General features: G+C 40.1%; 1 protein-coding gene across 3 annotated transcripts in view; it reads right to left on the bottom strand.

Moving 5' to 3' along the window:
- Positions 1-362: 362 nt before the first annotated feature.
- Positions 363-18,051, bottom strand: part of DHRS3 (dehydrogenase/reductase 3) — an 80,734-nt gene continuing 63,045 nt past the window's right edge. For all 3 annotated transcript variants that reach the window (XM_074924866.1, XM_074924867.1, XM_074924865.1), the window contains 5 exons: positions 8,294-8,437; positions 7,899-8,018; positions 6,914-7,152; positions 5,759-5,884; positions 363-4,575 (listed from right to left, as the gene is read on the bottom strand). In XM_074924866.1, coding sequence (XP_074780967.1) covers positions 4,491-4,575; positions 5,759-5,884; positions 6,914-7,152; positions 7,899-8,018; positions 8,294-8,437 — 714 coding nt within the window. In that variant the 3' untranslated portion in view covers positions 363-4,490. The remainder of the gene's footprint in view (positions 4,576-5,758; positions 5,885-6,913; positions 7,153-7,898; positions 8,019-8,293; positions 8,438-18,051) is intronic.

Genomic DNA, 18,051 nt, shown 5'->3' on the forward strand with positions numbered 1-18,051 from the left:
TAGCAGTGAGAAGGTGAAGTTCTGGTTTTCTTCATGTCTTTCTCCAAATTAGTTGCTGAAGTCTGCAAGAGGTGCTAGCCACTATTCATATCACAAAATCTCCTCCAGAAAAGCACTCTAACAAAGGATTCTGTTCACTAGAGAATGTAACTGCTGCTTGTGACTGACAGGTTTTGCTCAGTCTCCAGACTCCAGCAGGCTAAGAAGCAATACCAGGTTGAAGGATCTTAGTACCAGGGAGGCGAGAGCTGCACAGTGCAGAATATTCTCAGGGCTGTCGGTTATTTGGTGAAAAATGCAAAAGATTACATGTGACATCATCTTGCTTTACCCCCAAATTTATGAACAAGTGCTGTCAAAAAGTGGCTGTCACCCAGATTAAGTTTATTAAAGCCACATGAAGAAAGAAAAACAGAAATAGATGATCCAAGGTCATCCTGTATTCTTTTCCTCAACAGTTGCATTTGAGCTAGAGGAACATACTAGGCCAAATTAATGTCTGCTACAAACAGATGTGTTCTCTTTGAAATAAATGCACCCACTTATGCTCTGCCTGCATTAAGTCTGTTACTAGGTTTTTATGAGATTTGGCAAGTGCAGTGCTATCTGTTAATATCTGAAGGTGGGAGTGTTCAGGGAGTTGTCTGAAAGGCTTGCAAGGCTAGATCTGATCATATCCACCCACACTAATTAACACATTACATAAAAGTACAAGTTTCTCTTTGCAAACATCAGAATCACTTGCCCAGGCACTTTCTGTGAAGTTCTAGAAGAGCTATAGGCTGGACTCCATTACTTTTTAACCTCAACAGAACAATGGATGAATAGGTAGGGTATAGTTCCCACTTTCAGGGCTCACACCTTTTCTTCATCCTGCTAAAAACGTGACATCAACAGGGATATGGAAGGACATTTTTAAGGGTGCATGAGGGAACATGGGGTTTTTTCTCATCAAAACCAAAATACAAAATCAAATATTGAACATGAAGAATCAGGTTTACTTACAAAGGACTCCTCCTCTCCCTGCCCTGCCTCGCTAATTTTGAAAATCACTTTGTGCAAACACCAGCCTCTGAAAGAACCTGGAACTGAAAAATCCTCCCATTTAAATAGGGTCTTTTTATGTCAGGAGAACATATGTCCCAAAATGGCTAACATTTCTCTATCATTGAAATTTTAAAACAGCAGCAATCTCCTGAATAAAAATGATATTAAGGGGTCTTCTTCATAGATTGGAGCAAGTAAAACTAATTTTATATGAAACTTCTATGATCTGCTTTGACAACTTCACCTAGATTCCTTCAGCAGGATAATATATACCCCGATTTTGATTTACTCCAGACTCTTTGTATGACATCTGGATTCAAGATGGTGGCACTGAAAAGTGCAGTAATGACATAGGAAAACAGAAGGAAAAAAAATAATTGTGACGTGGAAAGCAGGAGGCAGTGGAGAGAGCAGGGAAAACCAAAATTAAAATAAGTCAAAGGGCGGAAATTCCTTTGAGAAGGCCTTAGGCTTCAACAAAGCTTGTCAACATTTGCAGCACTTTAAGATTACCCAATACTAACCTTATGTGAAAAGGGACAGCAGACCTCAGCAGGCATTCCAGAGGAGCCTTTCTATGAAAAAAAGTCTTCAAATGTATCCATCCAAATCTGCAAGTAGCTCACTGGATGGAGAGCATTCTATCTCGCAACACTCCAAGAGAAGAAACTGTTACCCAACTCTTCCTACTATCTGAAAAGCAAAGTCAATGTTTTCCTCATTATTTTCTGTTTGCTGCATACCTCTCCCCCACTGTGACTGCTATTTGACCTGCTGTCCGCTCAGAGACCCTGAGGGAAAGGGAGAGGGAAAGGGAAGTGTGTGCGTGTGTGTATGTGAGGAGTGAGACGATGAGTGTCTCAGCTACGTTCTGATTTGTTTATATTCATTAGAAAGAAATCAACAGCACTTAATATGTGAGACAACTTCTGAAGATAGGGAACATCTTTTATGCAGTGCAGGAAAGGAGCAGATTCATCGAAGGGACAGGATTTGGGGATGAGTGGAGACTTAATTTCAATGTGTGTACTAGTTTTTACCTCACTTTTGCATCAGGGTGTTATCAATGAATAGAATCTCAGCATAAAGGTTTAATTTACAGGGGACACCACAGGGTGCCCTCTTTCACCAATTCTGTTTGCTCTTGCATCTACAAGCCTGGCATGCCTGAGTGTGATTAATGAAAAACTAGAAAGGATTAGAGGGCATAAGGGGAGGTATGTATAATCATCCCTTCCTCTCTCAAGTGTCTCTTGATAAATATGGTACCTTCAGTATTCCTGGCAGATTCTGGAAGGGTTCTACACTCCTTGTACTTGTGTTTTCAATGAACAGGACTACTTCTCAAAAAATTGACAAAAAATAAAGCTGAAAGCATCTATTAGGGTGGGCGTCAAAACCACAGAGATCAAAGTTCCTTTTCATCCTCTCCAGAGAGCCTCAGACATCTAGGAATTCAAAACAAAACTCCATTGTAAGAAACCTTTTCAGAGCTGGCACAGTGGTACAGCTTGTATGTTCTGAACTCAGGAGGAAAGCACTGACCCAGACAGGAGAGCTCCTCAAAGCACCCATGTGGGCAGAGTGGCTTGCACCCATGGCACTTTGGCAATGTCTTGCCCTTGAACTGCTCAAGAAGAAATATATCTGCTGATTTGCAGTAAGGTCCAGACCTTCAGATTTTAACACTGACATCATTGCACCCAAGCAGTTGGTCTCCCTTCTACATGACAGAAGCAAAGAAATATTCTAAATAGAGCTCACATCTTTTCTGCTGTAATTCAGAGTTCTTTTAGGAAATTATACATTTTGGCATATGGGTTTTTTCGTCTTCTAAATTTTTGTATAGAACCTGTTGGTTTATGAATAAATACTGCTTTTCCTTTCTATGGCATGTTCCATTTGAATTTGCTGAGCTTTTGACAAACATTTAAGTAGTGAGACTTTCAACTTTTGAGGTAGGGAAACACTAGAAATATCTGCTTTGCAGGTCAGGGTGCACCTTGAAATTATGCAGTTTGCCCCAGGTCACACAGGACATCTATGGAAAAGCTTGAAATTCAAGTCAGGAGCCCTAAATTCACTCCTTTAACCACCTGGCCTTCCTCAAGGTGCTTCATTCAGGTGTTCTCCAGTTAGGCTTGCTACTTTCCTGTATTGCAATTATATTAATTCCTCTTTTAGTAGTGTTCCAATATGTTTCAACTACACTGCTATGCCTAGTGCTGCACACTGCATCTGGCATCGGAATGCAGTGTTGCTCTTACTAGGCTATCAAAGAGAATATATCATTACAAAAATAAATAATGTCTAGCTGCTTCTGGCATTTCAGTCCAAGCAGTATTTATCACTTTTGGCTGATCAGTGCCTGATTCAATGCCCCTAAAAAACAATGGGTATATTCCCAGTTGAATTCAACGTGCATTTAATCAGGTCGTTGCTAACTGTGCTTCCAAACTTCACATTTCATGAGCACTACAGTAGTGTCTCTTCTTAGAGCATTATTCCACTTACTTCACTCTGCAGATTGATACAATGGATTTTCTTCTGCATGGATTATGTCAGTGATTGTATGTTTGTACAAGCAGGCTCTAGTTTTAGGTCTAGATTTAGTTCATTCCCAATGTGATGCTGCCTACGTGCGTGGCAATCTGGGATTAATGCTAAAAATATATAATTTTTTTTTATCATAAATGAACAAAAATATTCAGAAAGACAATTAAATTTCATATATGAGTTCAGTGACAGAAAGAATCTTCCACTATCCAAACTGTCTGCTCTCTGACTGAGCATTCCTCTCCAGCCTTCACAGGTGAAGTAAGACAGCTTGTTTAGGCCCAGCACAGTCCTTCCAGACAGAAGTCCTGGGTGGCCTTTAACAAAGAAAACACTGCTCCATCGTTTGCTCCTTCCCTGATGTGAGTTGGGAGCAGCTTCATCAAGGCATTTAAAGTGAAGAAAGGGAAAGAAGCTTCCATTAAATGTCTGTAACTTTTAGTTCTTCCAAGTATTTTTAAGTTCCCCATCTGAAAAGCTGAAATGAAACCAAGGGGCAGTTTGTAATTGCAGTTCCTCTGAAGAGAGGGGATAAAGCATGTATGGGGTGTGATGTGCTGCCTCTCAGCTGAGACAGCCTACAGACACTTTAGAAACAAAAATTACATCTTAAAACTATGAGTAGATTTAACAATTGAACTCTAAAGAATTAAACATCATATAAACATTTCACACTTTTTGTTTTTCTTTCCAAGGGTCCATAGTCTAGTCCTTGAATCCTGTGCAAAGGTCGTGTTACTATGGATATGACCTGCAAGAAATGTGTTGCCTCAGAGCAGCACAAGTCACATGAACAGGCTGAAAGCCAAGCCTGCTGATTCACAGTCTTGTCAGGGTTTTCATGCTTGTGTTGGTTTCACTGAAGAATAGTCCTTGCACCAGCAAGTCTATGTTCGTCCTTTAAAAGTGTTCATGCAGGTGTAGCTCCCCGAAAACTTATGGATTTCTTCAAGTGCTGCCTGAGGGAGAATGCTGCAGGAGAAGCAGAAAGAAAATAAGCAGACCAGACAAACCTCTTAGTCTATTCTAATAAGAGGATGTGTAAAATATGTGTTTATGTACACACACACATAAATACACACGTTCTTAGAAATCAGCTAGTGAGAGTATGCAGACAAAGCTTGTGTCAGCATCCTGCTGTGCAAAGGCCTAAAGGAAGAAAGTTATATCAAGTTGCTCTTTCTCTACAGAAATATTTATCCAAAAAGGTCTGTAAAAACCGTAACTTGGAAGATACCGTCATGTTTTATTCCTCCCAAATGTTGTTCAGAATCTTGTTCTCTGAAACACACAAATTTAAACTGAGTTCTCTCGTTAACATGCCATCTATTTGTGCCAGGCATGTGGCCTTCTTATCGTAAGGTATGGATATAGATCTAATTTCCTGACAGCTACTGTAATGGAAAATAAATTATTAATTTTTACAATAAAGGAGAAAGAACAGCCCTTTTTCAGCCTGTAGAATTTCTGGTAACTTTTGAGAGTATCCCAAATTTTACATTCAGAACAAAGCATGTATTGCGAATTATTTTTTCTTGTGTGAAATGCAATATTGTAAGTATTTTCCACAGAAATCTCATGGCCTTGGTTCAGTTTCTGACTGAAGTAGGTTTTTCCAAAGGCTTTAGTGCAAGCTCGCATGGAAACACAATTTTACATGTCCTTTCTCTTTAGCTGTTTCAGGATATGAAGTTATGACTTTCCTTAGGGACTTTAAAATTTTTGTCCTAATCATACACAAAAATATATTTTTTTAACAGTTTCATTGCCTTAATACAAGCAATGCTCACTAAATACAGCTTACAGAAATCCCTTACAATATAAAGCCTGGAGTCCAAAGAGTGGCTCGCTAAATCAAAATCAACTACGTGCATATGTTAATTGTTAAAAAATTTCCTAGATACAAATACCTGCTCAGACCTCAGGAATCCAAATTTTGGGAATGAAACTGGTTTCGTAATGGGGTTATACCAAAGGGAATCTCAGGAAGTTTTCTCCCTTCTGCTTCTCTGTCTTCTATGGGAAGGGATGCACCAATCTGATCCTGGATATCGGGTGACAGTCAGACTGAGGCTGCCTTGGTGGACAGACAGGAGGACTGGGAGGCAGTTTAACCCAAGGGGCTAGGCTACTGCTGGGCAAAGGAAATATTTACCTTTTTAGGATGACAAGAACATGCATTGTCCATGGAAGGAGCAGGAAGGCTTGATTCATCTGAACAGCTTCTACCGTCCTCCTAGCCACCGTCTCTGGCTTGAGAGGAGGAAAAAGATTAGGGAACCTGAATAAAGAAAAAACTAAAATAATTATTTGTTAACAAAACTCCTTCTTTAAGATATCACTGTCCAAGTCCTGTTATTCACTAAGCTATCGCTGGTTACTGGCATTCAAACATGCCCCAAAGCAGGCTGGAAGGAGCAGAAAGTTCCAGTTCCAGCCAGGAAGCTGGAAAGCAGAAAGCCCAGTTCCAACCAGTACTACCTGGGTTAGCTAACCAGTTAAGAATGTAGATGTTGGTGCCTTTAGGGAGAAGTGGTAGAGTGTACTCGGAACCTTGATTCAAGGATTTTCTTAAACTCCATGCAAACCAGTAACAAAATGCTCTTTTTTTCGGTGTTGGCATTTCTCATCTTCCTCTCTGTTGCTCTTTGCTTGATTCAAATTCTTGACAGGTGAAATACAAATATCTTCCCCCATTGCTTTTAATACCAAACATAAGGCTTTCCCCTGCTCCAGCAATAGCTTGACACTGCATATTTTCTTGACTAAGAGAGCACAAACCATACTAATGGGTTATTTTGTTCATTGTAAAAGATTAATTTGGTCAGTCATTAATCTTTGAATTTTAGGTTGTTCTCTTAGTGGTAAAAAGGAGGTACTGGTAGCCTTACTTCAGTAAGTGGCTGTCATTCCTTTCAGTAGAAAAGAATTAAGTATATCAATGAACAAAGGAGGAATTTGTACTGTTAATTCCCAAGTAATTTGTAGACTGCTCCTTTTGAATGACCTCAATTTTCAGATTGCCTCCCCTCCCTCTCTGGTGGCTGCATATGGCCCAAATACACTCAGGGAAAAACAGCTTTCAGTTTGCTCTGTAGAAGCAAATGTCTCGGTACAGGCAGGCTGTATGAATATGCCAGCAAACTGAGGGAACCAGTCTGATGAGTCCCAGGTGGCCTAGAGTGACCCTCTGTTCCCAGGCAGCCAAATGAGACATCAAATTCTCTTAACTAAATGAACCATTAATTAGGAGTGTATTCTGATGATTCATTTAAAATGAGATGCTTTATTCTAGTTCTCCTGCACTGACCTGATTCTCATGCCCTGAAACATCTCTGTGCTGGTGTGGAAGGGCAGGACTGTTGTGGCATTCACTCCGGGACAGTCTAGCAGCCCCAGGGTCAGGCTTTCCATAAAGGCAAAGGACGAGGCTTTGGAGGTGCAATAGTCAATGGCACCAGGGATGGCTGACAAGGCCAGGACAGAGTTCAGGCAAACAATGTGTCCATTCTGCAACTCCAGCATCCTTGGCAGGAATGCTTTGGTGGTCTGAAGAACAACAGATTAAAAAAAAAAAAAAAAAAAAGGTTTGCTCAGCAGAGATACAACAAAACCAATAGTTACTGAAAAAAATAAAGGTGACACAATGACAACAAGCCAAACTGTGCTGTTCATTATGCTAGGAAAGGAGTGGGAGAGTACGTCGTTGCTTTGTCATTTTCTGAAAGATTCAAAACAAGCAAAGTCTGTGCAGAAACAAACCAAAATCTTTCCCAGCACTTAAGCAGTACCTACAGATAAAGACCATGAACAGAATGCTTTGTGTGTTTAAGAACCTGTAGAGGATAAACTCTTCAACAAAGTGATGAAATAACAAGCAGCTCTTTTTTAAATTACAATTATCTAATTCAAGATGGAATGAGTTTCACACTAGCTTTCTTCTGTAAGCAATGCAGTTTCATGCTCCTCTGACGTTCCATACATATCACTGTACAAAAAATTATCCTCTGTGAGCTCAAAGTTTCTCAAAAGAAATCAAATGTTTTTCTGGAAATCACAGAATGGGGATACAAGAGCATCAAATCCTGTGTTACTACTGGAAAAAATAAGGTTTTTTAGACTTCTTTCCTCTGGCCTTTGCCCCTCACATTGTTTTTTCTGTCACTTTTTCATGTCCAGACTGATTTAACCAAGCATCATTTAGAAAGACCTAGTAGCAGCCAAGTGTTTACCAGCTGTAATCTGTCACTCTGATTCCCAGTTCTGAGTACATGTGATACAAGAGCTTATCTTACCCAGAACTGTCCCAGGGTGTTTATATGTTGTGATTTGAGCAGTGCATCATCATCGCTGTCCATCAGGCTCTTACCATGGACCACAGCAGCATTGTTCACCAGGATAGTGATATCACCCACCTGCAAAAATAAATGACTTGTTACAGCTAGTGTCTCTCCTCACAAACCACCAGTTACTGTTATATCTGAATATCTATTATTGCCAAAATACATCACTATTTTCAGAGCTTTTGACATTCTTGCCTATAGGCCTTGTAATCACTTAAAACAGGTAGCTAGACTTTGTACAACATAATCTGGATGGTCACCCTTCTTTTTTCCCCAATTTGCCAATATTTTTTTCTCATCAAATAGGAGTCGTTACTAAATTCTGCCCAGAATTCCCAGACACTAACCTTTTCCCGCACAGCTTTGGCTTGCCGATAGACCTCCTCTCGATTTCCTACATCGCAAATGAAATAATGGCATTCTGTCCCCATCATCCTGATTTCCTCTGCGGTCTCCTTCAGGCATTTCTCAGTTCGACCCCACAGGATGATCTACAGTGAGAAAATTTTGTTAGAGTCAAAGTGCTTCTGCTTCAAATCTAAAATAATTAAAACATGCTTCTAACTTCAACAATTTGATGAATATCTTTGATGTGTTTTCACTGCCAGCCACATTGCATTGTTTCATTCAAGACTAACAATGCTTTTCTATTACATGGGGATGGGACTTGAGTATCATGGTGGTAGCTGTATCCCACTGCTGCTATTTACAGGTTCTTTACAAGCAACACAATAGCTAACACAAAAACTCAGATCTTTAGCCTAACGTGATAAATATATTAAATGCTTGGCAAATTTTCTCTATCATGACATTTCAAATCTATCCTTGCTTTTGCTATATACACACACAAAAAGAGAAATTTATTCTAAAATCAGAGACCTTCCTGTATATCTCGTATGTATCTAGTTCTTGCTCTACATTTGGAGAGAGTAACCACTCTGCAGTAAAACATATTTGTTCAGCATATCATATGTAACTATTTGCAATACTCTTTGCAGGCTGGTGTCTTAGATGCATTTCAAGAGGCTCATTGTAATACAGACATTTAAAGGAAGCAGTTTCAAGCATGAATTTATTTTACAACTAATATATGCAAGATTTCACTTGCTGCTCCCATTTAACACAAAAAATGATACAATACTTATTGTACAAAGAAAATTCTGAGTATCTGTGGAAAGAAAACATTAAAGTCATATAGTGTGGATTTGCTATATAATGAAGACATAACCAATGCAACCCTATCTGTATTTCTACACCATCGAGGATATCAGAAATAGAAAAAACTTGAGAAGTTACCAGGTTCATTGATTTTCATTGTGGGGCTTTATACAGTATGATTTTTCCTAGTAAGACGACAATATTAGACTCAAGTATGAGATGGTGCTTCCACCACAGTTTTTCAAACATTAATCTACAGCTAAACAGATTTAACCAAAATATTTTTTCCTGTAACCTTATTTTCTCTTTCTTTTAAGTCTACCGCAAGGAATATAATTTAATGTCTCTGTTACGTAAGACATCACATCTATATATGAATCAATCTATCCTTTCTGCTATTCAAGCTAAGTCTGCTCAGCATTCATCATGTTATGAATGGTGAGTCACCTGTCATTCTGCAAAAAATAAATTACTGAATGGAGTATGGTTACTGAAATGAGGTGATTGCTCTGTGAATCAAACAGCAAGATCCAAAAGAGAAAGAAGAAAAAGGTTGACACTGCTCACAATTTCGGTTGTGAGCATTGACAATGCAAAATTACTACTTAGTACTAAAAAATAAATGAGGACATTCACATAGACAAATGTAGGTTTACTCTGATGAGGGGACTGGGAAAACGGGCTTTGAAAATGGAAACAGCTTTGTTGCTCTCAGAGCCGTGCTATTTCCAAGCAGTGATTGAAGTACAGTTACTTCCCATACCACTTTGTATTAAGTATGAATCTGACTGGTATATTGATTTTTTTAATGGTTAAAAATAAACACACCTAAACGTTAAAGATATAATAATCTTCGAGTTTTTTGAAAAGTTGAAAGAACAGGAAAAAGTAGTCTAAACTACATCACAGTTTATAACTCAATCCCTAAAATTAACTTAGTAACAGCAAGGTAGGTAAACATAAAAAATTAGGACCTGCAGTATTCCCTCCCCACAACAAATCCTTGCAGAGAGCTTTAACATGCTTATTTTTAAGGTCTAGTTAAGCTTATCTCATAACTGGTACTAAAGCTAATCTCTGGCAGGGTCAAAAAGCTCTTCCAGCGTGACTAGGCAAGGCTAAAATCCAGAAGTACCTGCATCCTCAAATGTTTCCTAAATAAATTTACAATTAATCCCATTTACAAGTCACTGGCACATCTGCAAACATAAACACACACAGGCTGATAGACTTATATTCTCAAAATCACCAAAGGACTGAGTTGATCAACCAGAGACTTCAGAGCATGTATAAATATGCCAGAGCCATTTCATGGGAAATCTTACCTCAGGGGAAGTAATTTTCAAGGAAAAAGTTGTGATCGGACTTAAAAACTTTAAGAAAGCATATGGATAAAGATTTGGCTTGTGTACTGGCCTGTCTTCAAAAGTCTGAGCATTATCACCCTTGGCCATCAGGCTTTGGCATCTACACAAAGCTTGTAAAACTGATGTGTATTTACTCACTTCTGAACTCAGCGCTAGACTCAGTGATATTTTTTATGCCTACTCTACAGGCTTGAAGGGAAATCAAGAACACGTGAGAAATTTCACAAGCTTCCAGGAAATATTTACAAAATACTGTTCAACTATAAGCATAGACACTTGCCCTCTCTTTCACAACCAACATCTCTGTTGAAAGGGGATAAAAAAACCTACAAAATGTCAAACATAAGCATCAAGTTTGATGTCCACAATTTGCAGTGTGAACTTCAACCTCTTAGCTGGATTGGATCAAACGCTAAAACAAATTAACTGACAAGTTGAAGAGTGATGGAAGGTAGGAGAGGAAGAGGAGAGAAAGAGAAATAAGGTGTCAGACAAGGGGAGTAAGGCAAGACACTGACCTCACATACCTAGTACTCCAGGGTTTCACACTGCTATTGCAAAATAAAAAGTAGATCCCTCACTCTTCACTTCAGTCTGTTTCAAACATCCATACAGCCTCTTATTCCCAAGAGTTGCCACTGATGCACTGAATGTCAGGAAATATACATGGAAGAATAGTTAAGCAAAGGATGACCTGTCAAAGGAACATCTGTCTGTGATGCAACTCTTGGACATAACATTTTTTACGCCCCAACAGTTACTTTGGGAGTTTTAATATCCTACAGGCAAGTCTTGCAAGGTGACCCCATTAAAATCTGGGCCATCTGGGGAAGACAGAATTTTCTGGTTATCCTGCTGACAGCATTAACTTCAGTACGGATTTGTTTCTGTGGGAAGTTTTCGTGTCCTTGATACTGTTTACACTCAGGCGAAGGCTTCAGCCTGCGTAAGAGAAAAGTAGTAAATAAAAGACCATTCTTTCGTGAGAGGTGAAAGTTCCCCAACAACACAGTGGGAAGTGAGGTTTCCTGCCGTTATTTCTGCTACTTTTTACAGGTGGATAAAACTCAGAACTCAATACAACACACTTTTGGTCCAAATTCAAGCTTGACTGCTCCTACAAGATCATATGAGACTTTCAATTTCTCTCTTAGATCTGGCCAAATTAAATTGGCATGGGCTTCCCCCTCTGGCCTCCTAGGCTATCAGATCTTACAAAGAGACAAGACTTCTAGTTGCTGCATTAGCATCATGATTGAGGCTTCTGTTGCTCCTGAGCTCTGTCCTTACAGAGGGCTTTGGCTTAGTGTTTCTGTGTAGGCAGTATCTCTCCCTTCGTGCTTGCAGCAGTTCCACCAATGTTGTTCTGGGTCCTTACTCTACTACTGCCACCTGAGATTTTTCTACAAACCTACTTATCCGTCCTTGAATTCACCTCCTTCTGCAAAATCTGCAATTTGACAATTTGCTGCTTAGCACTGGTTGGGTTGTGTTAACTTGTAACTAAACCATTCAACTAGACAGCTTAAGAGTCAGCGATAATCATGCAAGTGCTCAGTGCTCCTGAACAAAAATTTCTGCTCACTGTTGAACTGATGAATATGATTGTGGGCCTGGGCCTGTGTCCTGCTGATGCCCGGTGAGCTCCCGTTAGCTGAAAGCTGGGTGGCTGGCATTTCACTTCCCTTTATAAGCAAGCAAGCATGTAAGGAACTCTCACTTTATTCTTTGCTCAGTCAGCATCAAGAAAGGCATAGTTTAGCTTTACCCTGCCCTAGCTAGGATTTGAGGGCTCTGTGTTTGTAAGCAGTCAGATCTGCAGTTTAGGAAATGGTCCACTTCATTAGGAAACACAATTTTCAAAAGGTAGATGGGTCAGAGTCTGGTCTGTGTCCCCTTTCCCTTTAAAGTTTAATTCTAAATTGGCAACAAGTGTATCCCAACTGGAGGCTAAATCCTGGAGAGAATCACTCTTACAGACACAAAAGTTCCTGTCTGGGACTGAGGAAAACAAAAAAGAATAAAGGAGAAGAGAGACATGGTACTCTGTATTACACGGCCTGTCAGGATGTTGCACAGCCACCCGTTCACGGTAATTTAATGGTGGATAGAGGAATATTTTATTTATGTTTCGGCTAAATTCTTGGACAGACAATTTTCCGTGCTGGAAAGAATCCAGCCCCTATTTATTCTCCCCCTTCATCTCTCGTCATCCTCTCCTGCCGGCCCCTCCCTACGGCACTAGACACGCTCTCCTTTCAAAAAGTTACTGACCAGAAAATTGCCGAGGGCAACAGCCCAGCGAGGCGGTTAATCCCCGCTGTGGCAGGCCCGCTCCTGGAGGCTTCCTGCCCCGTGGTTACCTCTGGGTGACCCCGGTGGTTGGCAGTCAGGGAGGCAGGTGGAATGTTAAAGCAATCGCTTATGCTGCAGGCTGCTGGCGAGAGGCGGCAGCAGCAGGGTAGGAGTCTTCCTACCATTGGACATAGGAAGGAATAGATTTATGATGACAGAGGAACTTAACACGCCCTGCTCTTAATTAACCTCAAAGCAGGCAAGGGCTGTGACATCAGAGTTTAGTGCAGATTTTCCCAGGATTTATTCATGAGCAGATTTTTGCAAAACAAACCTTATCTCTAGATCTTCTCCCCTCTGGCAAGTCACAGAACTCCTTATCTGGCCTTAGGAAAATCATTTCAGCTAGAGTGGCAGGCTTAGTAGACACTGCATCCTTCCCTCCCAGAGGACTCGTTTAACTCTGGACTTAATCTGCTAATGAGACATGCCCTGAGGTCGGAGGGGAGTCGAAAGGAAGGTTTTAGCTGCTGTTGTACTAAGGCAAGACTTTCTAATAGAGGCCTGCACTGGCTACTTGCCAAAAACCCCAAACCTGACTGCAGGTTTAAATCCTGATTTTCATCCGTAACATGAGTAAGAGTTATGCTTCTGACCGCCACAAAATCAGATAAAGCCACTAATTTATATAAACTAGCCTAGATTGAAGCTGCTATCAACGACCATATACACACATGATCTATGCTTCCAGAGTCTTAAGTATATTATTGGTGCAGGAGATGAGGTTAGAGCTAATTTCACGTCATTTACAAGGCTATTTAACTTGTTTGGTCCGATTTTATTGCTAGCACAGTTCAAGAACAGCAGCAAAGGAATGTTGCCCTTTTACACCATCAATTAATCTGGCACTGTATCTTCAGCAAACCCGCTGTGCTAGACTTTACCCTCCAGTGAGCTAGACCAGTGTTGGAAAGGTGTCCCATAACAAAAGCATTTCTGAGACTGAACATGTGCCATTTCTTGACACTCCTCTCGAATTATCTGGGTTGTATTTTAGTACAGAATTGTTCACTCATTTTTTTTTCCCAACACAACGTGCATACTGATTAGCAGACAGAACTTCCAAAAGTTTCTGCACTTTTACGATTCGTGAAGCAATTCTCTGTATCAATTTGAAGACACTGAAAGATTAAAGTGTTGCAGAGACACACGAAAGTGCCCTTCCTGCTTAATCTCATTATTGCTGCCTCTGCAAATGAACCACAACTCCTTGCCACAGATGAGCAGAGATAGGAAGTAGTTGGTAGGTCAACACATTTCATTCCCCTTTCAACCTCCTTCCTAGTCCAGTGAAACAGAAGTTGCTCTGTTTGAGTTGGTATCTGTAATTGCACAGACTGCTAGCTTTGTTCAAACAGGGAAAGCCTTTCTGCACCCAATACTGAAAGTTCCTGCATACTTTTAGGAAGTACAAAGTGTAGATAATCCACTGAAGTATGTCAGTCTTATCCCCATTTATTTACAAAGCGTGGTAATACTAACTCACAGTTGGTCCTCCAAAGAAGCGCATTCCAATGTATCCCATAATCCTGGCAGAGTTTTGCATATCATGAGAACAGGATGCTAAATCCTACAGCCTCAAAAATGTTCGTGTATTTTGCTTGTCAATGGCGTAAGGGTTTTCTCCTCCACCCCTTCCCCTCTCTAGCCCCCAGGGCAAAGCCAGACAAGTTTTTTCAGGAGCTCTCCATGGGAGAGGCATGCTGGAGACAGATTACTGGAAGAGTGAAAGGTGTGGCCGTTCAGTGTGAAAAGCCAATCTTGGCTTTAGAAAGGAAAAAAAGAAGCTTTTGATGCCTGAAGTAGGTCAAAATACTTAACCCAGCCCCTTAGTGACACTTATATAAAAGTAAGCAAACAAAGCAGGCCACTGGCAAAATTTTCTCAATTCCCACAGTGGAAAGTGAATATCAAAGCTGCAAGGGACGGGTATAAGAAAGAGCACAGGTAAGCATGGGGGAATCAAGGGAGTAAACCCATTTACCTACTTCACACACAAGCTTTTCAAGATTAGTATTTAGAAGTTGTAAAGACATTAGACTGTAAGAATTTAATTTAAATTTAATCCTGCCACCATGGTAAACACAAAACGCAGGCTATTATAAACTGGTTTGAGTTAAGGCCAGGAGTAATATACAGTAATGAGATTAAAAGCTAGGTCTAAAGAAACTTCAGGAGACAAAGAGCAAATTCCAGTTCCTTCAGTCTAGAGTCAGAACTATTATTACTTTATATGTTGATTTAGCACTCGATGGGATTAACAATATTCACCTAAACCAGAGTCAATTCCAGTTGTACCCCAGTCACCCCTTTTTTCCTCTCAAGGAAACAAAACAGCACCTAAAAATATCACAGAGAAGTATGTAAACACCTGTCTCCTATTCAACAGGGGCCTTCCTTGGAAAGAAAATTTGTAATTTTCTGTCTGCATAGAGGCATTTAAGACCAGCTCCCTTTAAAGAAGGGAACAAATGCCTACTGTTCTCACAGTCGGGACTATTTAAGGACAGGTGGCCCCATGCTGACTTTTTTCCAGTGGTTTTTCCAATTGCTTTCGTCTGCAGCATGAACTGCGACTCCAGACTGCCTTGGGAGCAACACTTTTCAGCTCTGTTGTACAGAACAGTTGAGGAAGGGGAAGGGTTAGGGTTGTTTGCAAGAAGAGGTCACGCAGGAGTCAGCCTTTACAATCCTATTAACGCTGGGACAGGGTCAAATGGAGTGCACGTTCCAACAAAAGCACCAAGTGGCCACAAGCTGTCACCCTGCAAAGGTTCATGGAAGCATTTGTGGAGGAAAAAACGACAGATTTTTAATGGTGAATGTCTGCCACACCATGTGTTAGAACCGGCCTCTGCTCCAGGGAACCAAAGCACACAAAGAAATATCCAGCAATAAAATTCTCTGGCTGCAAAGCAGAAAGAAGTGGCATATCTGGGGGTTGGGGAGAGGGATAGGTTTTTTAAAGTCATGTGTTTGAGGTAAGGCTTTGCAGATATCCACCAACAGAAATATAATACTCCATCCTGTAAAAATAACTAGAGTGCTGCCGCCTCCATTTGCTTGGCATGCCATCCCTATAATCCAGATTCATATAAAAAATGTCCACAGAGATCTCAGGAAATTGTGGGGAGGGTAAATATGCAGGTGCAGAAAGCCCTTTTGTACTGCAAGCACAGCAGACAGTACGAAGGGATAGAACTAACATTTCAAAGGAAAAAAAAAAGACGACTGGATCTGCTCGACAGAAGCGCCATGGTCCAACAGGGCATTTCAGCAGAGCTGAAGGTTCCTGTTTACAAGTTTTCCTTCCAAAATCCTGCATTATTATTTTTACTTATTGCATATACCTCTCAGGGTAAAGAGTTCTTAACATGTGGCAGGTTAAAAGTTCCTGTAATATAGTTAAACATTTACTATGACAGAAAGTTATGTTGACACTGAACGGTTAAGATTGTTTGGTTTTGTAAAGCTAAGAACAATCAGAAGTTTAGATTACAGGGTAATGCTAGAAGTAAGGGACATGAAATTAAAAAAACGTGGATCCAACATAACATTATTTCCATCACCCAACTGGGTGAAAGTAACTTCTAAAATTGCCTGGTTCAACCAACAGTCAACTGAAAAGTCTGCTACTTCTTAATGAACAGAGTGGATAAATCAGACCCAGTGTAAATTCATGGAAAAGAAGAATTAAAGAGCTGCCAACTGTCTGCCAATAGAATTGGACTATTTTTTAGAATTTGCCTTTATATTTGTGAGATGAATTCTGTAACAGAGTGCCTAACCTTGAAACGCTGAGTGGTTTTAACTTCTAGTGGAGAAGGCTTGGCCACTGCATCACCCCTTTAAGACAGCACTCAGACTCCTAGGGCCAGATGCCCAGAGAGTTTACAAAAGTATCAATTGTGCTGGATTACCAGTTCAGAGCAAAAATTGTCGGCTTTAATTCAGAACATCTTCAGTTTTGCTTTAAGCTAAATCATATTTCATCAGCACTTTACTTATTTTGGGGAATACAAACAACTCCACTGCAAGCTCTATAAAAAATAATAAATACAATTTTATCAATTAGATGCTATACTCAAACGGTAACAATTAGCCCTTCTAATGCTGGCCTGGTTCTGAACGTTGGCAGGAAGCTATGATCACAACTATGCAAACTGGAGCTAAGTTAACTCCACATTGTTAGGGGGATGTGTGATATGGCATTACAGTCCTGTCACCAGCCATGGGGACCTTCCATTTTGCTGTACTGTCACATCAGCAGAATCAAAAAATAAGGTGGACAACATGGTAAATGTATTAGAAGCTCCGATGAAGAAGGAACCACAAGAAACATTTACAAGCCAGAGGAAGACATAGGCAGACAAAACCAGGTCTTGTAGGAACATTACAGAAAAGGAAGACTAAGGGAAGTGTTTAAATCTGTTAAACTGGAAGAAGGCTTGCAACAAAACCTGACATGGAAGCCTAGGATGAATAATGTTTCTAACACTGTCATTATAAACTACCCTCTAGAAAGGCCTAAAATACGCTCCAGATCATCCACGTGTGTAATATGATGCAGCTCTTTATTGAAAAAATAATTTCTCCCATGAGTCTACTGGAGAAGTACTGGGAGTTAAAATTGCCTACATTAAATTTGTATATACACTGAATGCTAGCAACAGCTCCAGACAAGCCCCGCTACAAGCCTCCTTTCTTTGCCTCCAGAAAAAAATTGCTACCATTTTAAAACCATCTAAAAGCTGTCAAAAGGAGCTTTTCTTGTAAGTATTTTAGTCAAGGAAATAAAGGATACAGAAGAAAGCTTCAACATCTAAATGTTTAACTGATTTCCCATCTCTTTATGTACATTTCAAAATGTTATTTTTTTTAATGGTGGCTGTTGCTATGCAACAGGGCAGAATTTCTAAAATCTATTCATCTGTTGTACAAATGACAGTTTTCAGGACATATTTAACTTTCTCGGCCTATTAAGTCAAAGAAAGAGGATGGGAATCGGAGGATTGTAAGCTCCCAGAGCATGCATCCCCCAGAGGGGCACAGTGTGGCTAAGAAGGGTCTTTCACTGATTATACCAATTTTTTCAATACTCTGTTAAGATGAAGCAGCTACCCCACTTATGAAAAAAATATGAAAAAGAGTACAGCTCTAATTACATAAAATGATACCTACATGCAGAATCAAAGTTATGATCATTACTTTTATCCAGAAATGAT

The sequence above is a fragment of the Athene noctua genome, chromosome 22, assembly GCF_965140245.1.
Source record: "Athene noctua chromosome 22, bAthNoc1.hap1.1, whole genome shotgun sequence".
In the NCBI taxonomy this organism is placed as follows: domain Eukaryota; kingdom Metazoa; phylum Chordata; class Aves; order Strigiformes; family Strigidae; genus Athene; species Athene noctua.